The 18,584-nt window shown below is 53.6% G+C and overlaps 7 protein-coding genes across 7 annotated transcripts; 4 read left to right on the top strand and 3 right to left on the bottom strand.

The window, feature by feature from the left end:
* Nucleotides 1-59: 59 nt before the first annotated feature.
* Nucleotides 60-1,258, top strand: SFH5 (Non-classical phosphatidylinositol transfer protein (PITP); the record flags this gene model as incomplete). The annotated part of the gene is made up of 2 exons (XM_051450324.1): nucleotides 60-763; nucleotides 826-1,258. 2 exons carry the CDS (start codon nucleotides 60-62, stop codon nucleotides 1,256-1,258), a joined length of 1,137 nt encoding a protein of 378 aa, XP_051298712.1.
* A 253-nt stretch (nucleotides 1,259-1,511) lies between these two features.
* Nucleotides 1,512-3,155, bottom strand: J4E86_009824 (uncharacterized protein; the record flags this gene model as incomplete). The annotated part of the gene is made up of 2 exons (XM_051450325.1): nucleotides 1,512-2,787; nucleotides 2,839-3,155. The coding sequence occupies 2 exons, from the start codon at nucleotides 3,153-3,155 to the stop codon at nucleotides 1,512-1,514; spliced, it is 1,593 nt and encodes a 530-aa protein (XP_051298713.1).
* Nucleotides 3,156-3,654: 499 nt separating this feature from the next.
* Nucleotides 3,655-5,682, bottom strand: J4E86_009825 (uncharacterized protein; the record flags this gene model as incomplete). Its single annotated transcript, XM_051450326.1, has 1 exon — nucleotides 3,655-5,682. One exon carries the CDS (start codon nucleotides 5,680-5,682, stop codon nucleotides 3,655-3,657), a length of 2,028 nt encoding a protein of 675 aa, XP_051298714.1.
* A 2,093-nt stretch (nucleotides 5,683-7,775) lies between these two features.
* On the bottom strand, nucleotides 7,776-9,628 carry J4E86_009826 (uncharacterized protein; the record flags this gene model as incomplete). Its single annotated transcript, XM_051450327.1, has 4 exons — nucleotides 7,776-8,459; nucleotides 8,513-8,946; nucleotides 9,100-9,465; nucleotides 9,535-9,628. The coding sequence occupies 4 exons, from the start codon at nucleotides 9,626-9,628 to the stop codon at nucleotides 7,776-7,778; spliced, it is 1,578 nt and encodes a 525-aa protein (XP_051298715.1).
* A 1,797-nt stretch (nucleotides 9,629-11,425) lies between these two features.
* Nucleotides 11,426-12,933, top strand: J4E86_009827 (uncharacterized protein; the record flags this gene model as incomplete). The annotated part of the gene is made up of 2 exons (XM_051450328.1): nucleotides 11,426-12,475; nucleotides 12,526-12,933. 2 exons carry the CDS (start codon nucleotides 11,426-11,428, stop codon nucleotides 12,931-12,933), a joined length of 1,458 nt encoding a protein of 485 aa, XP_051298716.1.
* Nucleotides 12,934-14,079: 1,146 nt separating this feature from the next.
* J4E86_009828 (uncharacterized protein) lies at nucleotides 14,080-15,924 on the top strand (the record flags this gene model as incomplete). Its single annotated transcript, XM_051450329.1, has 4 exons — nucleotides 14,080-14,322; nucleotides 14,371-14,406; nucleotides 14,468-14,792; nucleotides 14,843-15,924. The coding sequence occupies 4 exons, from the start codon at nucleotides 14,080-14,082 to the stop codon at nucleotides 15,922-15,924; spliced, it is 1,686 nt and encodes a 561-aa protein (XP_051298717.1).
* Nucleotides 15,925-16,667: 743 nt separating this feature from the next.
* J4E86_009829 (uncharacterized protein) lies at nucleotides 16,668-17,734 on the top strand (the record flags this gene model as incomplete). Its single annotated transcript, XM_051450330.1, has 3 exons — nucleotides 16,668-16,947; nucleotides 17,000-17,251; nucleotides 17,304-17,734. The coding sequence occupies 3 exons, from the start codon at nucleotides 16,668-16,670 to the stop codon at nucleotides 17,732-17,734; spliced, it is 963 nt and encodes a 320-aa protein (XP_051298718.1).
* Between the last annotated feature and the right edge of the window lie 850 nt (nucleotides 17,735-18,584).

Consider the following 18,584-nt stretch of genomic DNA (forward strand, 5'->3'; position numbering starts at 1 on the left):
ACAATTCCCCAACCCAACGTTGACAGCTCAGCTAACACGCACTCGCAACGCACATCAAGATGGCAGCGAAGCCCGAAGACGTAAGCACAGCACCCACGGAAGGCGCCGGTCTCTTCAGTGGAGCAGGCCCGGAGAAGCAGCCCGAGCCTAATCCTGTAGCCGACTCTGCCGACAAGAAGGACGATGGAGATGCCGTCGACAGCGCAACCGCAGCGGTAGCGGATCTTTCGGTCGACGAGAAGAAAGAGGAAGCAAAGCCGACGGAAGTCACACCTGAAGCTACTGCCCCAGCTCCTGCAGCCGCTCCCGAACCCGCATCCAGCGACGCCAAACCCGAACCCAGCACCGTAACACCCACCCAAGGCCCCATCTGGCCCGAGACCGCACCCGACCACCCACTCACGAAGTTCTACGACGCCTTCGAGGCTCTCACCGCCGAAGCTCAACACAATGAAGTCTACGGCATCGAGCTGAGCAAGTCGAAGCCCTTCCACACCAAGCTCATACTACAAAAGTTCCTCCGGGCCAACCAGAATGATTTGGACAAAGCCAAGTCACAGCTGCTCGACACGCTGAAGTGGAGGAAGGAGTTTGATCCAATCAAGGCAGCAGGAGAGACATTCCCGAAGAACAAGTTCGATGGATTAGGCTACGTGCTCGAGATTGAAGGTGTACCCGAGAGCCCCAACAAGAAGGATATCGTTACCTTCAACATCTACGGAGCTGTCAAGGACAACAAGGCTACCTTTGGTGATCTGGATGGGTATGCTTTCCCCATTCCCAACCTCATACAATAAACAAGACCATGCTAACAGAACCCCACAGCTTCCTCCGCTGGCGCGTAGGCCTCATGGAAAAGTCCGTGCAAGCGCTCAACCTGCCCGCCGCCACAACACCCATCCCCAACTTCGGCGAAGGCCCCGACCCATACCAAGGGTTCCAAATCCACGACTACCTCCAAGTCTCCTTCCTCCGCCGTGACCCCCTCGTCAAGACTGCGACCAACAAGACTATCGAGATACTAGGACGCCACTACCCTGAGACGCTGAGCAGGAAGTTCTTCGTCAATGTACCTGTGGTCATGGGCTGGCTGTTCAACGCGATGAAGTTGGTTGTGGCCAAGGAGACGAGCAAGAAGTTTGTTGTGTTGAGCTACGGTAATCAGCTTGCTGCTGAGCTGGGCAAGGGTGTTCCGAAGAGCTATGGTGGTGAGAGGGGGGAGTTGGCTGAGTGCGCTGAGGGTATGAAGATGGAGTAATGATACAAGCTGCATGAACTGGTGGTATGGAGAGGGGAAGATGGTAATGGTAATGGCAGGAGACTGAGCGTGCTTGTTTGACTTAGGCCTTGTTATACCCCACTCAAAACTGTTCAATCCTTTCGAGAGCAACGGAGTCAAGAATAAATGTTTTCATACTAAAGTTGAATACTGCATATGTACTTGTGACTTCGAAACGCATTGTCATCATGCTCAGTGAGCAAAAGCTGTATGCGTAAACAGCTGGATATCATTACTCTTCTTTGCCTTCATCTTCTCTCGGCACCACCGCTCTGTCAACCCAGCCCTCACCCCTCAACACACCCAAGCCCTTCCTCGCAACGCCACTATTGACCGATCTGGGCGATACCTCGTACAGAGCATTAACCGTTGCCAAACTGACCACAAAAAGCAGCACATCCCCATTCTTGAAACCCTTCCACCACCCCCTCTTCACACCCACCTTCCACAAGGAATCGATCGACATCCTCGCCGTATACAAGAAATTGCTCCTTCCGCCTTTCCTCTCCAAGAAGGCCCAGAGTCCGCCTATGAAACCACCCAGGAACCAGCGTTGTGTTGACAAGAAAGCCCGGGGAAGTATGTTCTGGAAGAGACAGATGGAGCCCCAGCTCGTTCCTATGGCACCAGAAAGGAAGAGCGACATGCGCAGTATGCGCTTGGCCAGACTGTTCAACGAGGCAATGGGAGCGGAGAGGAAGGCTTTGTATTTCGTGATGCTCATGGCTGTGAAGAAGAGCGTGAAGAAGCGGGCGATTTTGGGGAAGGCTTGGATCCAGTACTGGACGTAGGTGCGCAGACAGGATGGGTCTTGCGGGTGGAGTAAGGCGCATGACAGGGACTTGATTGCTGGATGCGCGGGAGACGTTATCGGAGAGATGGACGTCAGTCGCTTTGGCAACGTTTCAGCATTGGGGAAGAGGATGGGCGATACGAAGGGTGGCCAGCGCTGTCGCGAGATCTCTGCCAGGTTGTCCACTATGTCAAATGTGCCTGGCCAGTGTGCTGAACTGGGATAGTCTTCAGGGCGCTTCTGTATATACTCTGGCGAGTTCTTCAAGATATGGTCTCCGAATCCAGAGGGGAAGCAGTCGCGGTCGAAGACAAAAGCGTGTAGTAGCTGTCCGCAAGCGACTGGCATGATCATCCAGGAGCCGAACCAACTGGGCCTGTTCTTCATGTACCCCAGCTCCTCCAGGTAGTTGTAGCCAAATTCCAGGGCCCTTGTCATGATGTAGATGGCGATTGTGACGCGCAGCTGATCCCCTGGGTACACGGCGAGGAAGAAGCCTGCTAAGCTGGATCCAATGGCCGGTGCCAACTTGGATGTCAAGGAACGTGCTATGCGTGGATTCCGCCGTCGGAACGACTTGCCTTCATGGCTGAGTAGGCTCTCGCGGATGCGCACGAAGATGCGCCGAAGGAGGCGGTGGAAAAGGAGTATGAGGGCGAGGGAGCTGCTGAGGCGGACGTTGGGTGACTTGAAGACGGAGGTTCTGGGCTGGTTCCTAGGGGATTGTTAATGCGCATCGATTAAACGCGACCAGATGTATGCCCACCTATTCGCTGTCCCCCGCGACAGAAGCCTGGTCTTCACGACTTCCCATGCCTTCAGCCCCGAGAAGGTCACGATGCCCAAACGCAGTGCCGCGCGGAAGGCGGCTACATTGTAATCATCCGGGCCCTTGACAATGGCGTCATATCGCTTCGGGGTTATGGTGCGCTTCTTGACGACTGGGGCGCGCGAAAGGAGGTATTGGTGCAGCAGCTGGTACTCCTTTGCCGAGATGGTGTAGCGGAGCGCATTGCGCAGTATCGGGTCGATTGGTTGCGATTTAGCGGGGCCCGGCGTGGGCTGCGATGCGCCAGACGACATGGTGGGCGTCTGCGATTGTATTCGGGCTCATAGTTTGAGGGGCTGTTGTTATTGTCATTAGACGGCACACGCGGAGTCTGGGGAAGCTAGCATTGATGACGATCCCTGGAGGTTGCGCACAGGAGCCGCTCTTGACGGACCTCGGCAGTTTGGCCATCTACCCCAATCTTCTCACATGCGAACGACATTTCCTAGTCTGGGGCTACCTTAGCCCAGAGAGCTATCCCGTGGTCCACATATTGGTGTCTACTAAGACTTGGTTTGCACGCGCATCTCTTACTACACGTTGCGCAAACAATCATCATCACGAGAGAGCGGGTATGAGTTGTAAATCACATATGTATACTTGTCTATATACTCTATGGTTCCAAGGAAAACCCATGTATTACACCATCGCTTCTTCAGATGCGGGCTGTGTATCATTTTTCGCACCAACCGCTAAATACAAACAGTGAAGACATAGAAAAGGAAAGCTGCACTACATTAAAATATATAGCGTCTACAATGCGAACAAGGCAAGAGCCGCACCGAACAGAGCACCCTTGGGCACAACGTTGAAGGGCGAGGCAGCGCCAGTGAACTCAGCTGGCGAAGAGGGACGGACGGCACCAGTACCCGTGGCAGTGCCCATCGGGACAGTGGCGGTTCCCATGGTAGAGGGGATGGGGTAAGGCGCACCACCGGCTGGTGTGGTGGCAGCTGGGGTTTGAGGAGGCTCAGCAGTGCCGGGAACAAGAGCAACGGGCTCAGTTGGGTTGGCGCCAGCAGAGGCGGGCTGAGTGGTGAAGTGAACCTGAGGGACGGTAAGAGTAGTCGTGCCGAATGTGATAGTGGTGCAAGGTGTCTCCTCAGCAGGGGTCTCTCCAGCAGCAGTGGTGGTACCAACGACCTCAGTCATGGTTGCAGAAGAGACAGCAGTGGTTATCGCAGGAGTCTCGCCGGCAGCAGTGGTGGTGCTAGCAGCGGGAGTCTCATCAGGGTAACCAGGGCCGTACGCGCTGGAAGCAGGGGCAGAGGGAGCGGCGGAGCTCTCACCACCAGCAGGGGGAGCGGGAGGAGCAGAAGGAGCAGCAGGGGTAGGGTTCAAAGGAATGTACGAAGGGCAGTCTCCGACAATGGAAGGGTTCTCGGGGACATGCTGAGCACAGATACCGATGAAGTATTGCAGACCCTTGCTGATCTCGTCATCGCTACCGCAGCGGGCAGAGATGCAGTCAATGACGTTCTTGGTGAACTCAGGCTTGAGGCAGTAGCAGCTGGAGTCGGTGTTGTCCTTGCAGTCTGGGGCCGAGATCTGGAGCCACGAGTTCATGCACTTGGGAACCGAGTCGGTGATGTCGACGGGAGGGTAGCTGGGGCTGGAAGGCTGAGGAGCGGCTGAGCTGGTAGCAGGGACAGCAGATGTGACAACGGCAGACGAGACAACGGCGGAGGAGACAATAGCGGAGGAGGCTACAACAGTGGATGACTGCTCGCAAGACTCTCCGTATCCGCAGCCAGCAGCAGCAGAGCTCTCAGATGTGGGTGGCACAACAACAGTGGAAGACTCCGGTTGGGGGGTAGCGGTGCTGATGGAAGGAACCGACGCAGGGTAGCTGGTGATCTCCACGGCGGAGGAAGCTGGAGGAGTGTAGGCGGGCATGGAGCTGTTGGTGTAGGGAGCAGCTGAAGAGGCAGGAGTCTCGGCGGGTGGGCATCCCTCTCCACCGTACTGTCCACACTCGTTGGCCGAAGTGGCGGGAGTCTCGACAGCGGATGAGGAAGCAGGGGTCTCAACAGCAGATGAGACGACGGTAGTCTCGATGGCAGAGTAAGCCGTAGTCTCAACAGCGGAAGAAACAGCGCTGGAGGCTGGGGCAGTCGACGACTCGATGGCGATGGTGGAAGACTGAACCTCGCTTGAGGCGGGAACCTCAGGTGGAGGGGGCGGCGAAGGAGGCGAAGGAGGAGTGTATGGTTTCTCAGCGTCACAGTCGAAGCCGATGTTGTGGAAACCGATCTCGCAAGACTCCTTGTCACCCTTGTAGTGAGATCCAAGGTAGACCTCGACGGACTTTGCGCCACCACACTGGGTGTTCTGCAGTGTTGATCCACCAGCCGAGCAGCTGCTGTGTTGCTTGCAGATGGATCCGTCTCCCATCTTGTAGTGGAGCTCGAGCTCAGCGTCGAACTCAGCCGAGACGTCCATGTGAGTAATGGAGAAACCGCGCTGGGCACAGCCAAATGCAGCGGGCTTGTTCTTCTGGATGGTGTTCTTGATGCACTTGTTTCCAAAGGTTCGCTTGCTCAGAGAGTCCCGCTTGCCGAAGGAGTTTGAGCATTTCCAGCCCCCAGAGAAGTCGAAGTCTCCATAGTTGCCGACATCCTGGCCATCGATAAGATCGGCCCAGTTGAAGCCGCCCTTCTGCTTATCGTCGCAGACGTTGTTGCTGTAGTCGGGAGTGCCGAAGTTGTCGAAGAAGTTCCAGGTGGCCGCGGCTTGTTGAGCGGCGAGGCCAGTGACCAAGAGAGCGTAGGTAGACTTCATGGTGATATATGAACGTCGAAATCGAATTTAGGTAGTAAAGCGAATATCAATGTATGTTGTAGTTGGACCTTAACGAATGACGGTCTAACAAGAGAACAAAGTCAAAAAGAGTGCGACTATGTTCGTCTTGGGAAGCGAAAGTAGCAGCAAATGCAATGCTGAGATTAGAAAACAAAGCGTGTGTAGATGCACTGATGGGAAGGATGAAGGGTCAAGATATACTTCTACCACCAGCGCTCGTTCGAAACAAGCCGTCTCGAAACATTTCTAAAGGATTGGTCCGCCGAGGGCCTCCGACTCGCATGCTCAGCCACGATCAGAACGAGTCGCCCAAGGAGGTTCCATGTCGGTCGTTGTCGCGCGCTCTGCAGGCCCACTCGGCAGTAGGGTCGTCGGTTACAAGATGGCCTGGCTAAAGATGGTGGATCCCAGTCAGATGGCTTTGGCGTGAGCACATCGTAAGCGAACAGGGGCGCTTTCCGAAACGCCCTAAATAGCCCACCGGAGTAGACTATCATGCAGGTACGAGCCAATGGCGTTGGCAGTGTGTATTTTGGCAAGCCAAGAGCGTCAAGTATATTGTGCGACAGGCCAACGACTGGTCGGGGTCCAGTGTCAGTCGTACGGGTAGAAACGCAGAGCCGCAGGCTGTCGACAGGTCATCGCACCCAGCTCTGTTGCCTTTCGGGTCACCTTCAGTAGCGATACTTCGAATGCGCCAATGTCTTACATACAGGCATCTGGAGGGATCCATTCTTGCTCACCTCCTGCATCGTCTCCACTCCGTTCATTCTCCTGCATCCGTCCAGAGCCGTATTGCCTAGCCAAGTCGATCTCCGTTGCCTGTATTTCCTTTTTGGGCGGAGCCGCCGACCAACTATAGCCATGACGCTGTCGTTCTAAAGAATATGCACGAGCGTGTTTCATGGGTGTTCCGCCATCGCTGCGGCCAACGAGCGTCAGGAACAACAAGCTTCGAGTGACATACATCCTAGGCCCTTCGGAAGGTCGTGTCTCAAAGGCTTGGTTGCTTTATTGGAAGGAGCGTGGCATGAACGAGAGCTTTGAAGTGCCGTGGGAAAGCCATCGGCTCGTCGTGTTAACACCTCAGGTACTTCTGGTCGAGTTGGGCGGGCAAGCGAGCCCATGGATGGAAATGCGCGATTCATCGGCCGCAAATAACTCAACATCCCTCTGCAAATCAATACTGTGCACTATCGAAAAGCTGATCTGACTTCTAAATGGAGGTTGCGGTTGCCTGCCTCTCAGACATTGCGCATCATGCAAGGATAAGACAACAAGCTTTAGAGACATGGCGCACGGGTACCTTGCAGCGTGTGGAACAGGGCAAAAAGATGTCGTGAACGGCCGGGAGTGGCGGTGTCAGCTCGGAACACAGGCGCACACGATTGCTTCGTGAGCGCGGGAATGACGGCACCACCTTGTGTTCGCGACTCGCGATGGACCGTGCTACGAGCTGTCACGACACGAGTACACAAGCGAACTCGGCTATGTGTTGAACTTGGGTTTATCCGAGGCTTTCAGATTATGATGAAGTAGCACAGTAGATGGCAACACTACTCCATCCTTAGCTGAAGAGCTGTTTCGATTACATCTCACTACCTCGGGGTATTGTCGGGTTGCCCTTTCGGAGTGCCCTGACACGTTGCTATTCTCGTACTCCCCGTGTTCATGGCATCCCAGCCGTTTCAAGCATTCATCCGTGATGGAGGACCTCGCATGAACGACTGACTTTATGCTATGTTCTACCCCAGTGCTCTCAGCTGCACACTCGAGAACGGCAGTTACTGTGACTTGGGCCTGTGGAAAATGTGTCGTATTGTTCTTGTTGCCAAACATGCAAATGGTAACAGTGATCTATGCTAATGTAAATACAGTAAACGCCAAGAGACCTATGCTAAACGCCAATGCCTTGTGTTCTGGTATCGTTGCCGTTGTACCCAAGACGCCGAGGAGCAAACTCGCTTTTTACAAGCGAGTCGATATGGAAAAACGAACAAACAAAAATGCCATGCCAACTTCTCACCTATAATCAAACTGATGCTTATCATGCGCGAGACCTGCTGCACCGATTACTCTTGATCTTCTACTACAATGCGAACCACTTCGCTCCGACGGCGCTCCTTGGTCAGATAGTCGCTAGCCGCGTTACGCACTCGAGCGTGACACTCATGCGCTGCGCGATTGAGGAAGGGCACCTGAAGAGCTCCGCAAATTGCGACCAGAGCGGAACCCCACCAAGCTAAAGGCGTGAAGTGAAGCTCGAGAGAGAGGCCGTAGAGCAAACCGGCGATGGGACTTGCTACTGTACGGCAGGCAGCGCCGGTAGATGCAGCCAATCCGTTGATTCTTCCAAGATGCGATCTATCGGGCGTAGCCTCTTTGATCATGATCAGAAGGAGGGGGAAGGCGAGAATCGACGTCAAGTTCCGTACGGTCAAGCAAGCGAACAAACCAGGATAGACCAAGTTCTCCGGAAGAAGCTGTAAGAAAGGAACAATAAAGTATGCGATCGGATGTGCCAGTGTGACCATGAGAAGCAGACGCCATACGCCAAAGCAATCCGCCAGTAGAGGGAAGACGAAACCCTGGATAGCAAGCTGGATGATACCGTTGAGGGAAAGAATAATGCCCACATTCTGGATGGGTATGCCAAGCCCACCTCCCAATGACGAAGGCGAAAGGTCGAGCGCGTTCATGTCATCGTCGGCGCGTTTGTCTTGGAGGAAGATGGGGAGCAAGTGATCGTATGTCATCTAGTATACAATTAGCCGGCTGTTCGTTCGTTGTGATGGACTAGGAGACTTACGGAATGGTACGTGAAGATACCTAGGGCGACGACGAACATGATGACTGGACGTGTGAAGACCTTCTCGCTCGTCGGAGATTCAACCCAGTCGCCGTTGGAGCGCACCCGCCAGATCTCGTCGTGTTCGACTTCCACGGCGTTGAAGGTGCCGTAAGATTCCGCGGTCAGGTTTGCCGACGCATCGGCCGTCGCGCCTTGAGCTGGCAAAAGAGGTGTCTCTGCGACAGCCGCATCGTATTGTTCGAAGTAGCCTCGTGGCTGCTTGTCCGGGTGAGTCTCCTCTAGAAGGAAGTATGCCATGAAGATGGAGAGCAGAAGCAAGGAAGCGCAGATGATATTTGGGAGTAGGTAAGGGAACTTCGCAAAAAGGCCTGTGGGGCTGAAGACAGATGGGAAGTTACGAGCGGGCTCAGCAAAGTATCCGCCAATCGACGCTGTTGTAGTTAGTACAAATAAGCAGGAGTCGATGGATTGATCTTGTCTTACGGCCAATGATAGTACCAATGCTCCAGACGAATGGCATGACTGCGTACGCCTTTGCTGTTTCTAGTTAGCAACGCCCGACAGAAGTAGTTGTGGTCACTTACGTTCATGCTCTGGTCGCTTGACCAACTCTCCAACCATGGTCTGGATGACGCCAATGTTGCCATTGAGTGCGCCGCCGATGATTCGCCCAAGGAGCGCGACCCAAAAGTTTGGAGCTAAGCCAACAAGTAGCAAAGAGGACATTGTCCCAAGACATCCAAGTATGACAACGGGTTTTCTACCTATACGGTCGGACACTGAGCCCCAATACATGCCTGAACATGCCTCGGCGAGCGAGAAGGCAGAGATGAGCAGACCGGCAAAGAACGGTGCGCTCGTTTCGGACCCAACTTGGAAGTTGGTGACGAGTTTCCATGCGTATGGGAGTATCGAAGTAAGGGCAATTGGCTCTGCGACTCGAACCAGCGCTGGGGTGTGTTGTCAGTGCGAGGCTCGGGCGAACAATAACTAGTGTCGGTGGCTTGGGAAAACCATACCTAGGAGGCCGAGCTGAGCGGCGGGAAATTTGTCTTGGGTGGCTTCGGGGGCATCTTGAGGACTTGTTCTTCGGTTCTTGGTAAGAAATGACATTCTGCAACCTGATTTGGTTCTTACGGCTTCGCCAACACGCAGTCGTCGTCTAGCTCGGGGGTGGCGTGCTATGTGAGTAGAGCTTTCTCTGCGTTTGGCCTTGAATGACCCAGTAACAAACAAAATATACGCAAGATGGCCGGGAACAAAGGTTGTGCGATGGCGGTGTGTGGTACAAGAAGGCGGGAGTAGAAGAGGGAAAGTTCTGGCACCTGGGTCGGTGCCACCTGCCGTCCAACCAGCGGGTGCACTAGAACGGGACGATCGGCAGTCCTTGGCGAGCATATTTCTCTGCTTTTTCATCTACACTCATCGGCCTGCTCAACACAAGACCTTCTCACTCGCGGTTGTCCATCTCGATATCTACTCGACTTTCACATACCCGCTGATTTTCCCGCAAAGATGCCGCTGGAGCGACATTGGGGAACCTTGTTATTCTATTCCCCGGTGAGCCCCACAAGGCGCGGTGGCAATAGTCAAACGCTAAACTGGGAAGCGACTTAGTGTCAATGGCCGTTTCCGCGGCTCATTTGGTTCGGGCGCCATCAACTGATCATCTGTCGAACGTCATGTTTGCTATGACAATCGCTTGCCCATTTTCGCCTCGTCTCCCGCAGTCTTGTCTCCAGGTACTCCACGGACCGGGTACCAAGCACAGCATGGAAAGTCCAGACACCAAAACCACCTTCAGGCCCATGACGGCCAAGGACGAGCTAATTCTTGCCCTGCATTTGAGCCAATCAAGGCCCGGCCGTACCTTTTTGCAACACCATCAGCTTAGATGTAGTGCTACCGCCCCGATACGCTATCTTCTCGCGATAAGAAGTCTGCATACAGTCTCCCAAAATCATTCCGCAGCCCTTGGAACTGTATCATCATGCGTTCCGGTGTGTGCACTTGCGAATGATCGCAGCTACCAGCCACTAAGTTCAACGGACAAGAAGCTCTCATTGCAATTCGTAAGTGTCGTGTTAACATTGATGAGACAGAAGGGAGGCTACTCGATCGAATCCGCTACGATAACTACACGTTCTGAAAGTATTGAATTCCGTGCAACAGAAAGCATTACGACTGCGTGCTTTGTCGCGTGCCTCGTGCCGCCTCACATGCAGCCTTGGAGGGAGCACCAGCCTAGTCGTCTCTAGCGCCCGCTTTGGTCCCACCTCCCTCCCGCTGACCACGGCATCACCTTGTCGACTGCATCTCTCACACTACTCAGACGAACTCTTTGATGACAGACATCTAGCATGCTCAGCTAATACGTCACACCTAGCACCGCTTTTCGGGTGGCTCCAGGACGTTGCCAAGCGGCCAATCCCGGCACGAAGAATTTCTCGAAGACTTTTACGTGATATGTGGAGCTCGCGACGACACGGTCACGTCTCAGCGCAAACTATTACTCACGATGACCCACACTTCTCATCAAAGTTCAGGACCCTTTCTGCACTGGCACTACGCAGCGAGGATGTTTTCTGATGCCTATGCCGCATGTAGCCTCCTCGTGTGCATTCCCCCACAAACTACATTCCGCTATGGCAAGCTTGACAGCGGATCCATTGGAGGTGCGTCATGCTACCCAGAATTCAAGTCAATATGTGCATTAGTCGCCGGGAGGCGATCACCCAGGATCTGCTCGGCCACTAGCACACGTTACGTCTTAGGATGATGACCCAGAGGTCCGATACAGGAGGCGAGGAGATTCAAAAGACCCAGCGTCGCCGCTCCTCGCTACCGAGTTATATTTCGTTCATTGCATTTTGAGACCCAGTAACACGTTGTTACGGTCAAACCTCAACCATGGGTCTAAAAGCCTTCCTCAAGAAAGAGCCCCAAACGCCTTCCAACGGCGATGTTGCCTCTCACACGACCGCATCGGATAAAGACGATATGGAGGCATACGGACACAACACCGACATAACGACGGGATGGACAGGCGACGGGTTTGCCGGAGCGACCGAGTATCCCAATGCTCCGGGAGAGAACTATCGTACACTGGGCCGATGGCGAGCGTGTGTGATCCTGATCACCATCGAAGTCGGAATCGGAATCCTCAGCTTGCCCTCCGCTTTAAAGACGCTCGGTCTGATCCCCGGAATTATCGCAATCCTCGGATTCGGTGGTCTGACGACCTATTGCGGTTACATCCTTCTTCAGTTCTACAGGAAATATCCCATGGTCACCAATCTGGTAGACTGCGCGCTGTACGTCGGAGGCAAGCCATTCGAGTGCTTCCTTGGAATCGCTTTCGTTTTCAACCTCGTTCTTATCTGCGCTTCGGCAAACATTACTTTGTCGGTCGCACTCAACACGCTTTCGCGTCATGCCCTCTGCACGGTGGCTTTCTTAGCGTTCCCTCATATTCTCTGCTGGCTGCTCTGCATCCCACGAAAGCTCTCTTTTGCAGCCGCAGCTAGCTGGGTCTGCACGATTTCCATCGTAGCTGCAGTTCTGATCGTCATGATCGCGCTTGGTGTCGGTGGACCACAAGCTCCGCCAGGTTTCGAGGCCAAGATAGTTCTGGTCGGAAAGCCTAGCTTTGTCGAGGCTGTCAATGCTCTGCTCAATGTCGCCTTTGCTTTCGCGGGAAACCAAAGCTTCATCAGCGTTATGGCCGAGATGCGAGACCCATCCAAGGACTTCGCCCCTGCTCTTTTTATGCAGAAGTCCTTCGAGGTCGTAATCTACATCGTGGTCGCCTGTGTCATCTACGGCCTGGCAGGCGATGCAGTTACATCTCCCGCGCTTGGTTCTGCGCCAGAGTTGACAGCTAAGATTGCCTACGGCATTCTTATTCCTTCTGTGCTGGGAACTGGCCTGATCATCGGTATTACTGCCATCAAGTTTATGGTAAGATCTCTTCTCCCGCGAGAAAGTAGACAAAGCTGACGTCAATGTAGTACATCACTATCATGCGTAGCATGAAGCCCGAGGCTGTCAACGTACACAACGCCCTTACATGGACCCTTTGGATTGGCCTCGGTGCCCTCTTCTGGATTGTCTCCTTCGTCATCTCGAACGCGATACCCATCTTCTCATCTATCCTCAACATTTCGTCTGCTATCTTCATCTCGTGGTTCACCTTTGGTCTCACGAGCATTTTCTGGCTACATCTGAACTGGAAGACACAATGGAGTTCACCACGGAAGAAGGCGGTAGCCGCTGTCAACTACGGCATCATGATGGTGACGTTGTTCCTTATGATAGGAGGACTGTACACATCATTGAAGGCTCTTATTGACATCTACAATGATCCCAACAGCACTTTGAACGGACCGTTCACTTGCGCGGATAATAGTATATTCTAGATGATACCACGTAATTAAACTGATGATCTGTCAGTGCACACAAAAGTACTCACTACACACGATCCACGGCGAGTTCTTTCGAGACTGATTTGATGTGTGATGGAAATAGACTCGAAACAACTCACATTGTGGGCTATGCTTCGAAGGGACCAGCGGCCGCTTGTAGTTCGAAGTTACATGGGGTCGTAACTCCAAGTGCCCTGGGAGAACTAGGCTGGCGGACCCCTCACCCATTCTCATGCGGTTGCTACCCAGGACCATTGATGGCCAGCTCAATCAAAACGCCGCATGTGTACCTGCCTGTGTCAAGTCGCACGGATGGTAGACCGAATGGAGTTGTCGCGGCGACAAAATTCTCACACACCGGATAAGGAGAAAGGGCTAAGACACTTCTGGTGAGGCGGTTCTGGTTGGATCGCGATATGCACCACAATTACCAATACTACCGAGTAAGGACCTTGGCGATAGCATAGAAAGCTGAGTCGCTAGAAGAGCCTCATGAAGCGGACTCCTGTTCCGGTGGTAGAATGCCGTAGTGCCTCCGATGGAATTGCCGAGTGCTTTTGTAGACCCTCTGTCTTGTGTATGCATTGCAGTATTTGCTGCGCATTTAGTACGTGCGTCTTCACTCAATGCCATGAGAGTATCTCAAAGATCCCGTGTATCGTGTGCCGTGATCAAAGTGGAAAGGAGAGGATTCCTGGGGGCCAAAACACCGGGGAAAGTCTGAGCCCCAGACTCAGAAATGCCGTTGGTGTGTGCCTTTCCTGCACCCCACAGCATCGCCCAGATTGCTACGCTAGGAGACATCTAGAGGTCTGCGGGTAAACACCGGGCTGGAGCAGTCCAATAGCAAGTCCGGTCGCGCACGCTTCTCCACCTCCCGAGAAAACCAACGAGCGTCACGATGTCATGATCCCCGCAAAACTCCATCCTCGGTTCGGACCATTTTCATTTTTGGCGTGCCAAACCGTCATACCCCGGATTCAAGGACGGAGCGGCAGATGTCTAGTCGCGCTGTTCGACACGACCTTTATCCCCCGAGACGAGGCTACCGAGCGACAGCGAGCTAAGGCTTGTCACTATAAAGCATGGCTGAGGTTACTGATTGCTTGGGCTTGATCCCATCTGTCATCGCTTGTCAAGATGTTGCGCAACTCTCTAGCGGCCGCGCTGTTCCTCGGCCTAGCAGCTTCCGAAGCTGCTACGCCCACCGCTCAGACGAAGAACGGAACGTATCTCGGCACACACTCTGCCGAATATGATCAGGACTTCTTCTTGGGTATTCCGTATGCTCAACCGCCCGTTGGGAGTCTTCGCTTCAGAAACCCTGTCAGCCTCAATGCTACTTGGGATGAATCAAAGCCGGCGACGCAGTACTCTACTGAGGTACATAACTTTGCCTGACGTATAAGACATGGCTAACAGACCTTGCAGTGCTACGGATATGGGTCTGATCAATGGAACTACCCGGTAAGTTTCGAACAAATCAGATAGCCAGTTTGCATGCACTGACCTGGTTTCCTTATGTTAGATATCGGAAGACTGCCTGTACCTGAACGTTATCCGCCCGGCAGGATGCAGTGCAGAGGACAAGCTTCCAGTCGCATTCTGGATTCATGGAGGCGGTTTCTTCCAAGGAGGAGGTATCGATCAGCGCTACAACATGTCCTTCACCGTGGAGAACGCCCAAAAGATTGGAAAGCCCATCATTGGTGTTACCATCAACTACCGACTATCTGCGTGGGGTTTCCTGAGTGGAAGTGAAGAAGTCAGGGACACTGGCAACCTCAATCTCGGCCTGAGGGATCAACGCCTAGCACTGCAATGGGTACAGGAGAACATTGAAGCTTTTGGAGGTACGTTCTTCTATTGGGACACTTGAAGCCCATGAATTGACAGGAAACAGGTGACCCAGAGAAAGTTACCATATACGGCGAGAGCGCTGGTGGAGCGTCTGTTGGCTTCCACTTGACAGCCTACAGTGGACGTGATGACAAGCTCTTCCGTGGTGCTATCTTGCAGAGTGGTAACCCTGTTAATTTCGGCCGTCTTCCCGACCCAGCAGTAGGATACGCCGACATGTACAACGAGCTCACTCGCCGAACAAATTGTGCAAACACCACCAGCCCACTCGAATGTCTCCGCCAGCTGCCCGCAGAGCAGCTCAACACTGCACTCAACACGACAACTCCGACTTTCAACATCACGAATTTCATGCCTTGTCTGGATGGTGACTTCATCCAGAAGCGCACTTCGCTCCAGCTTAACACAGGCGAGTTCGTTCATGTCCCAATCATTTCGGGTGCCAACTCGGATGAGGGCTCAGCCTTCAGCCCTGCGCCTGTGAACTCCACCGAGGATCTTCGCACTTTCATCATGGCAGACGGAGTTCCTGCTAACCTAACTGAGCAACTACTTGCAGCGTACCCTAACGATCCTTCGGTCAATGTAATTCAAAGCTTGGGTAACCTCACGCTGGGCCCTGAATGGGGACCGGAGTATCGCCGCTCAGCGTCATACTTTGGTGATCAGGTCTTCATCGCCAACCGCAGATTGACCTGCGAGACATGGGCTGCTGCCAATGTTTCTGCATACTGCTACCGTTTCAACGCCATCCCGGCTGGCCTTCCCGCCGCAGTCGGTGTCACACATTTCCAGGAGGTTTCCTTCGTGTTCCTCAACCTACAGGGTGTCGGCTACCTGCCTGCTGCCGCTCCTCCGTTCGAGAACAAGACAGAGAGCTACCGCGATCTTTCCAGGTTCATGAACAGCAACTGGGTCAGCTTCATCCACGACCTTGACCCCAACGCATGGAGGGAGACGTACGACTACAACGGAACAGAGGCCATGTGGGCTCCGTACGACAACGCCAACCCAATGGACATGGTTTTCGACGCCAATGTTACGAGTTATTTGGAGCCGGACACATACAGGAAAGAGGGTATGGCGCTGATCAACGCCCATAACTACGATGTGTATGGTCGATGAGCAGCCACAAGCTGTAGTATATAGCGACTACCGTACATAACTGCACATAATCACTCCGAATCAAGAAACCATCTAATTACTTCTCACCCCTTCGAATCTGTCTGTTGTATGCTCACATAACATAGCGAGTCATCTTAAAGTGAAAGCCACTTAGTCACCTACACCGACGCACACGCGTTACTGTGATCTTATACGAAGGACGCGTTAAATGTCTCGCCTGACGTCCTATGAGGAGTTAGTACCATGTCAAGCCTCAGTCTTGGCTATAGAGCTGGAAGTTGATCAACGTAAGCTGACCTGAGACGGACAAAGGTTGCTTCGCCTGCGCCACGGTCCGTTAGGCCTCCCAACTACACTAAGGCAACGTACGAGTACAGCTCAGCCATCATTACCTTAGGCAGAGACGAAGCCCCAAGCCATAGCTATCCGAAAAGTGGAGCAGGGATGTCTGCGACATACGCCCCGCGTCGCAAGACGGTCCATATTGGGCATACGCGACTCGACATGCGACTCTTGATTTAGAATTGCAAGCAGTGCGTAGAGAAATAGGCGATGATGGATGAGTATCGTAATGGCAGTGCAAGCCACCAACTCGATTATCTGCGCATCTCGAGTAGTACATATATGAGTAGATGAAGGTGTCCTTCAAGGCATTCTCATCTTGAACTCTTTATCGAACGCTAAAACGATTTAACAAAACAACCCTACCAGAACATCGAATCCTAAATACCAGAACGATAACAATGGGCGACACCGAACTCTGCATTGATGTCTCGCCTGAGTGCCCAGTTGATGCTACAATTTACGGGTACACACCAAACCTCGCGGCCAACACATTTTTCGCGGGGTTCTTCGGCATTGCACTCATCGCTCAGCTTTACTTTGGTATCCGCCACAAGACATGGACGTATATGATCGGCGTGGGACTGGGATGTTTGGCAGAATGCCTTGGGTACATTGGCAGGATTATGCTCAATAGGAATCCTTGGGATAACACTGGATTCATTATTCAAATCGTCATGCGTAAGTGGCCTCACCATTAGGCTTGGGAAGAAACTGTGCCTAACAATTGGAGTAGTCATCTTTGCGCCTGCCTTCTTGGCTGCTGGTATCTATTTGACACTCAAGCATGTGGTCATCCAGTTTGGCGAGGAATGGAGCAGAGTCCGACCGAATTGGTACACGTATATCTTCATCGCTTGCGACATATCTTCGTTGGTCATGCAGAGTGCGGGTGGAGCGCTGGCGGCCACGGCAGATCCGGGAGAGAGCATTGGCGACGTTGGGACGGATCTCATGATTGCGGGTATCATCTGGCAGGTTGTTGGTAAGTTTGAACTCGCATGCTTTACCATAAGAATCAGCTGACAACCGAATAGTACTGGTGATATTCGGCCTCCTCGTACTGGAGTACAGTGTCCGCACCTACCACCGTCGCGATCAGCTCTCTGCTTCGGCGCTCAGGCTCTGGTCAAACCGACGCTTCCGATTCTTCGGCGGCGCTGTTGTAGTCGCATACACCGCTATATTCGTTCGATGCGTGTATCGCATTCCTGAACTGCTCGGAGGCTGGGGAGGTGAACTCATGCGTAACGAGATTGAGTTCATCATACTAGAGGGCGTGATGATTGCGATTACGGTGGCGGCGCAAACAGTATTCCACCCGGGACTGTGCTTCCCTGCGCTGGGCAATACCATGGGCAAGCAGAAGTATGTCAAGGCCGGTAAATCGGAGTCGGAAATCGAGATGATGACGCCGGGCGAGACGGCATCTAGGAGGGATATATCGTACGAGGCTTCTAGGGCATAGTGTGTGACTGAAAGAGGAGAGACGAGGACCGTTATGTAGTCAACGTCAAGATAGAGTCATGTTAGGATCCGGCGCAAACCATACAGGGAAATATCACATTTCGATAGGAATAGGTGTAGGAGCCAGGGCGACCAGTGATGCAATGCGCTTTCTTACTCGCGCTAGCGTCAAGCTAGGCCAGAACCGCGGCCTCTCACGAATTGATTGTCAACTTGCAGCATGCCATCTACTTGCTCCACAAACATAATCGCGTCATTCTTAGCTGCGTAGCTACAGTCGCGGGACTAGCTAGAGCAGGATGAACCCGCCCAACCCACCGAACGACGAATCTAGCGCTGGCAATGGCGCGCCAACTGCGATCGGCGGCGCAGCCACTATGTCCGCACCTCCGCATCCACATGCAGAACCGCAGTCGGCAGCACCCACTGCATGGTCGTCGCAAATGTCTACCTTTCCTACGACCAGCGGCGCCGCTGGAAGCCCCAACTTCGGCCAGTACTCGGCATCTACGGCAGCGATTCTCGAACGCATCCAAGGGAAGAACGGCCATGCCGCCGGCAGTGCTGCCTTTGAGGCGAAGCGGGCAGAGATCTTGCAGAGTTACGTGACTAGCGACAAACTGCCGACGCCCCCGCCAGCAGCGAGTACGGGGCGTAGAGGAAGAGGGGGACGAGTTAGCACACCAAGTGGACTGAAGACGGAAGTCGGCGCATCACCGTCGGGCCCTTCCTCTGGTCGCGGCTCTGGTAGAGGGCGAGGAAGGGGACGCGGTCGCGGTCGCGGAGGACGTGGAGGAAGAGGCGGCAAGCGGAAGCGATCTGAGAGCGACGAGGAGAGCAACGTCAGTCGC

Source organism: Alternaria arbusti, assembly GCF_024043155.1.
Source record: "Alternaria arbusti strain BMP 1465 chromosome Unknown scaffold_18, whole genome shotgun sequence".
In the NCBI taxonomy this organism is placed as follows: domain Eukaryota; kingdom Fungi; phylum Ascomycota; class Dothideomycetes; order Pleosporales; family Pleosporaceae; genus Alternaria; species Alternaria arbusti.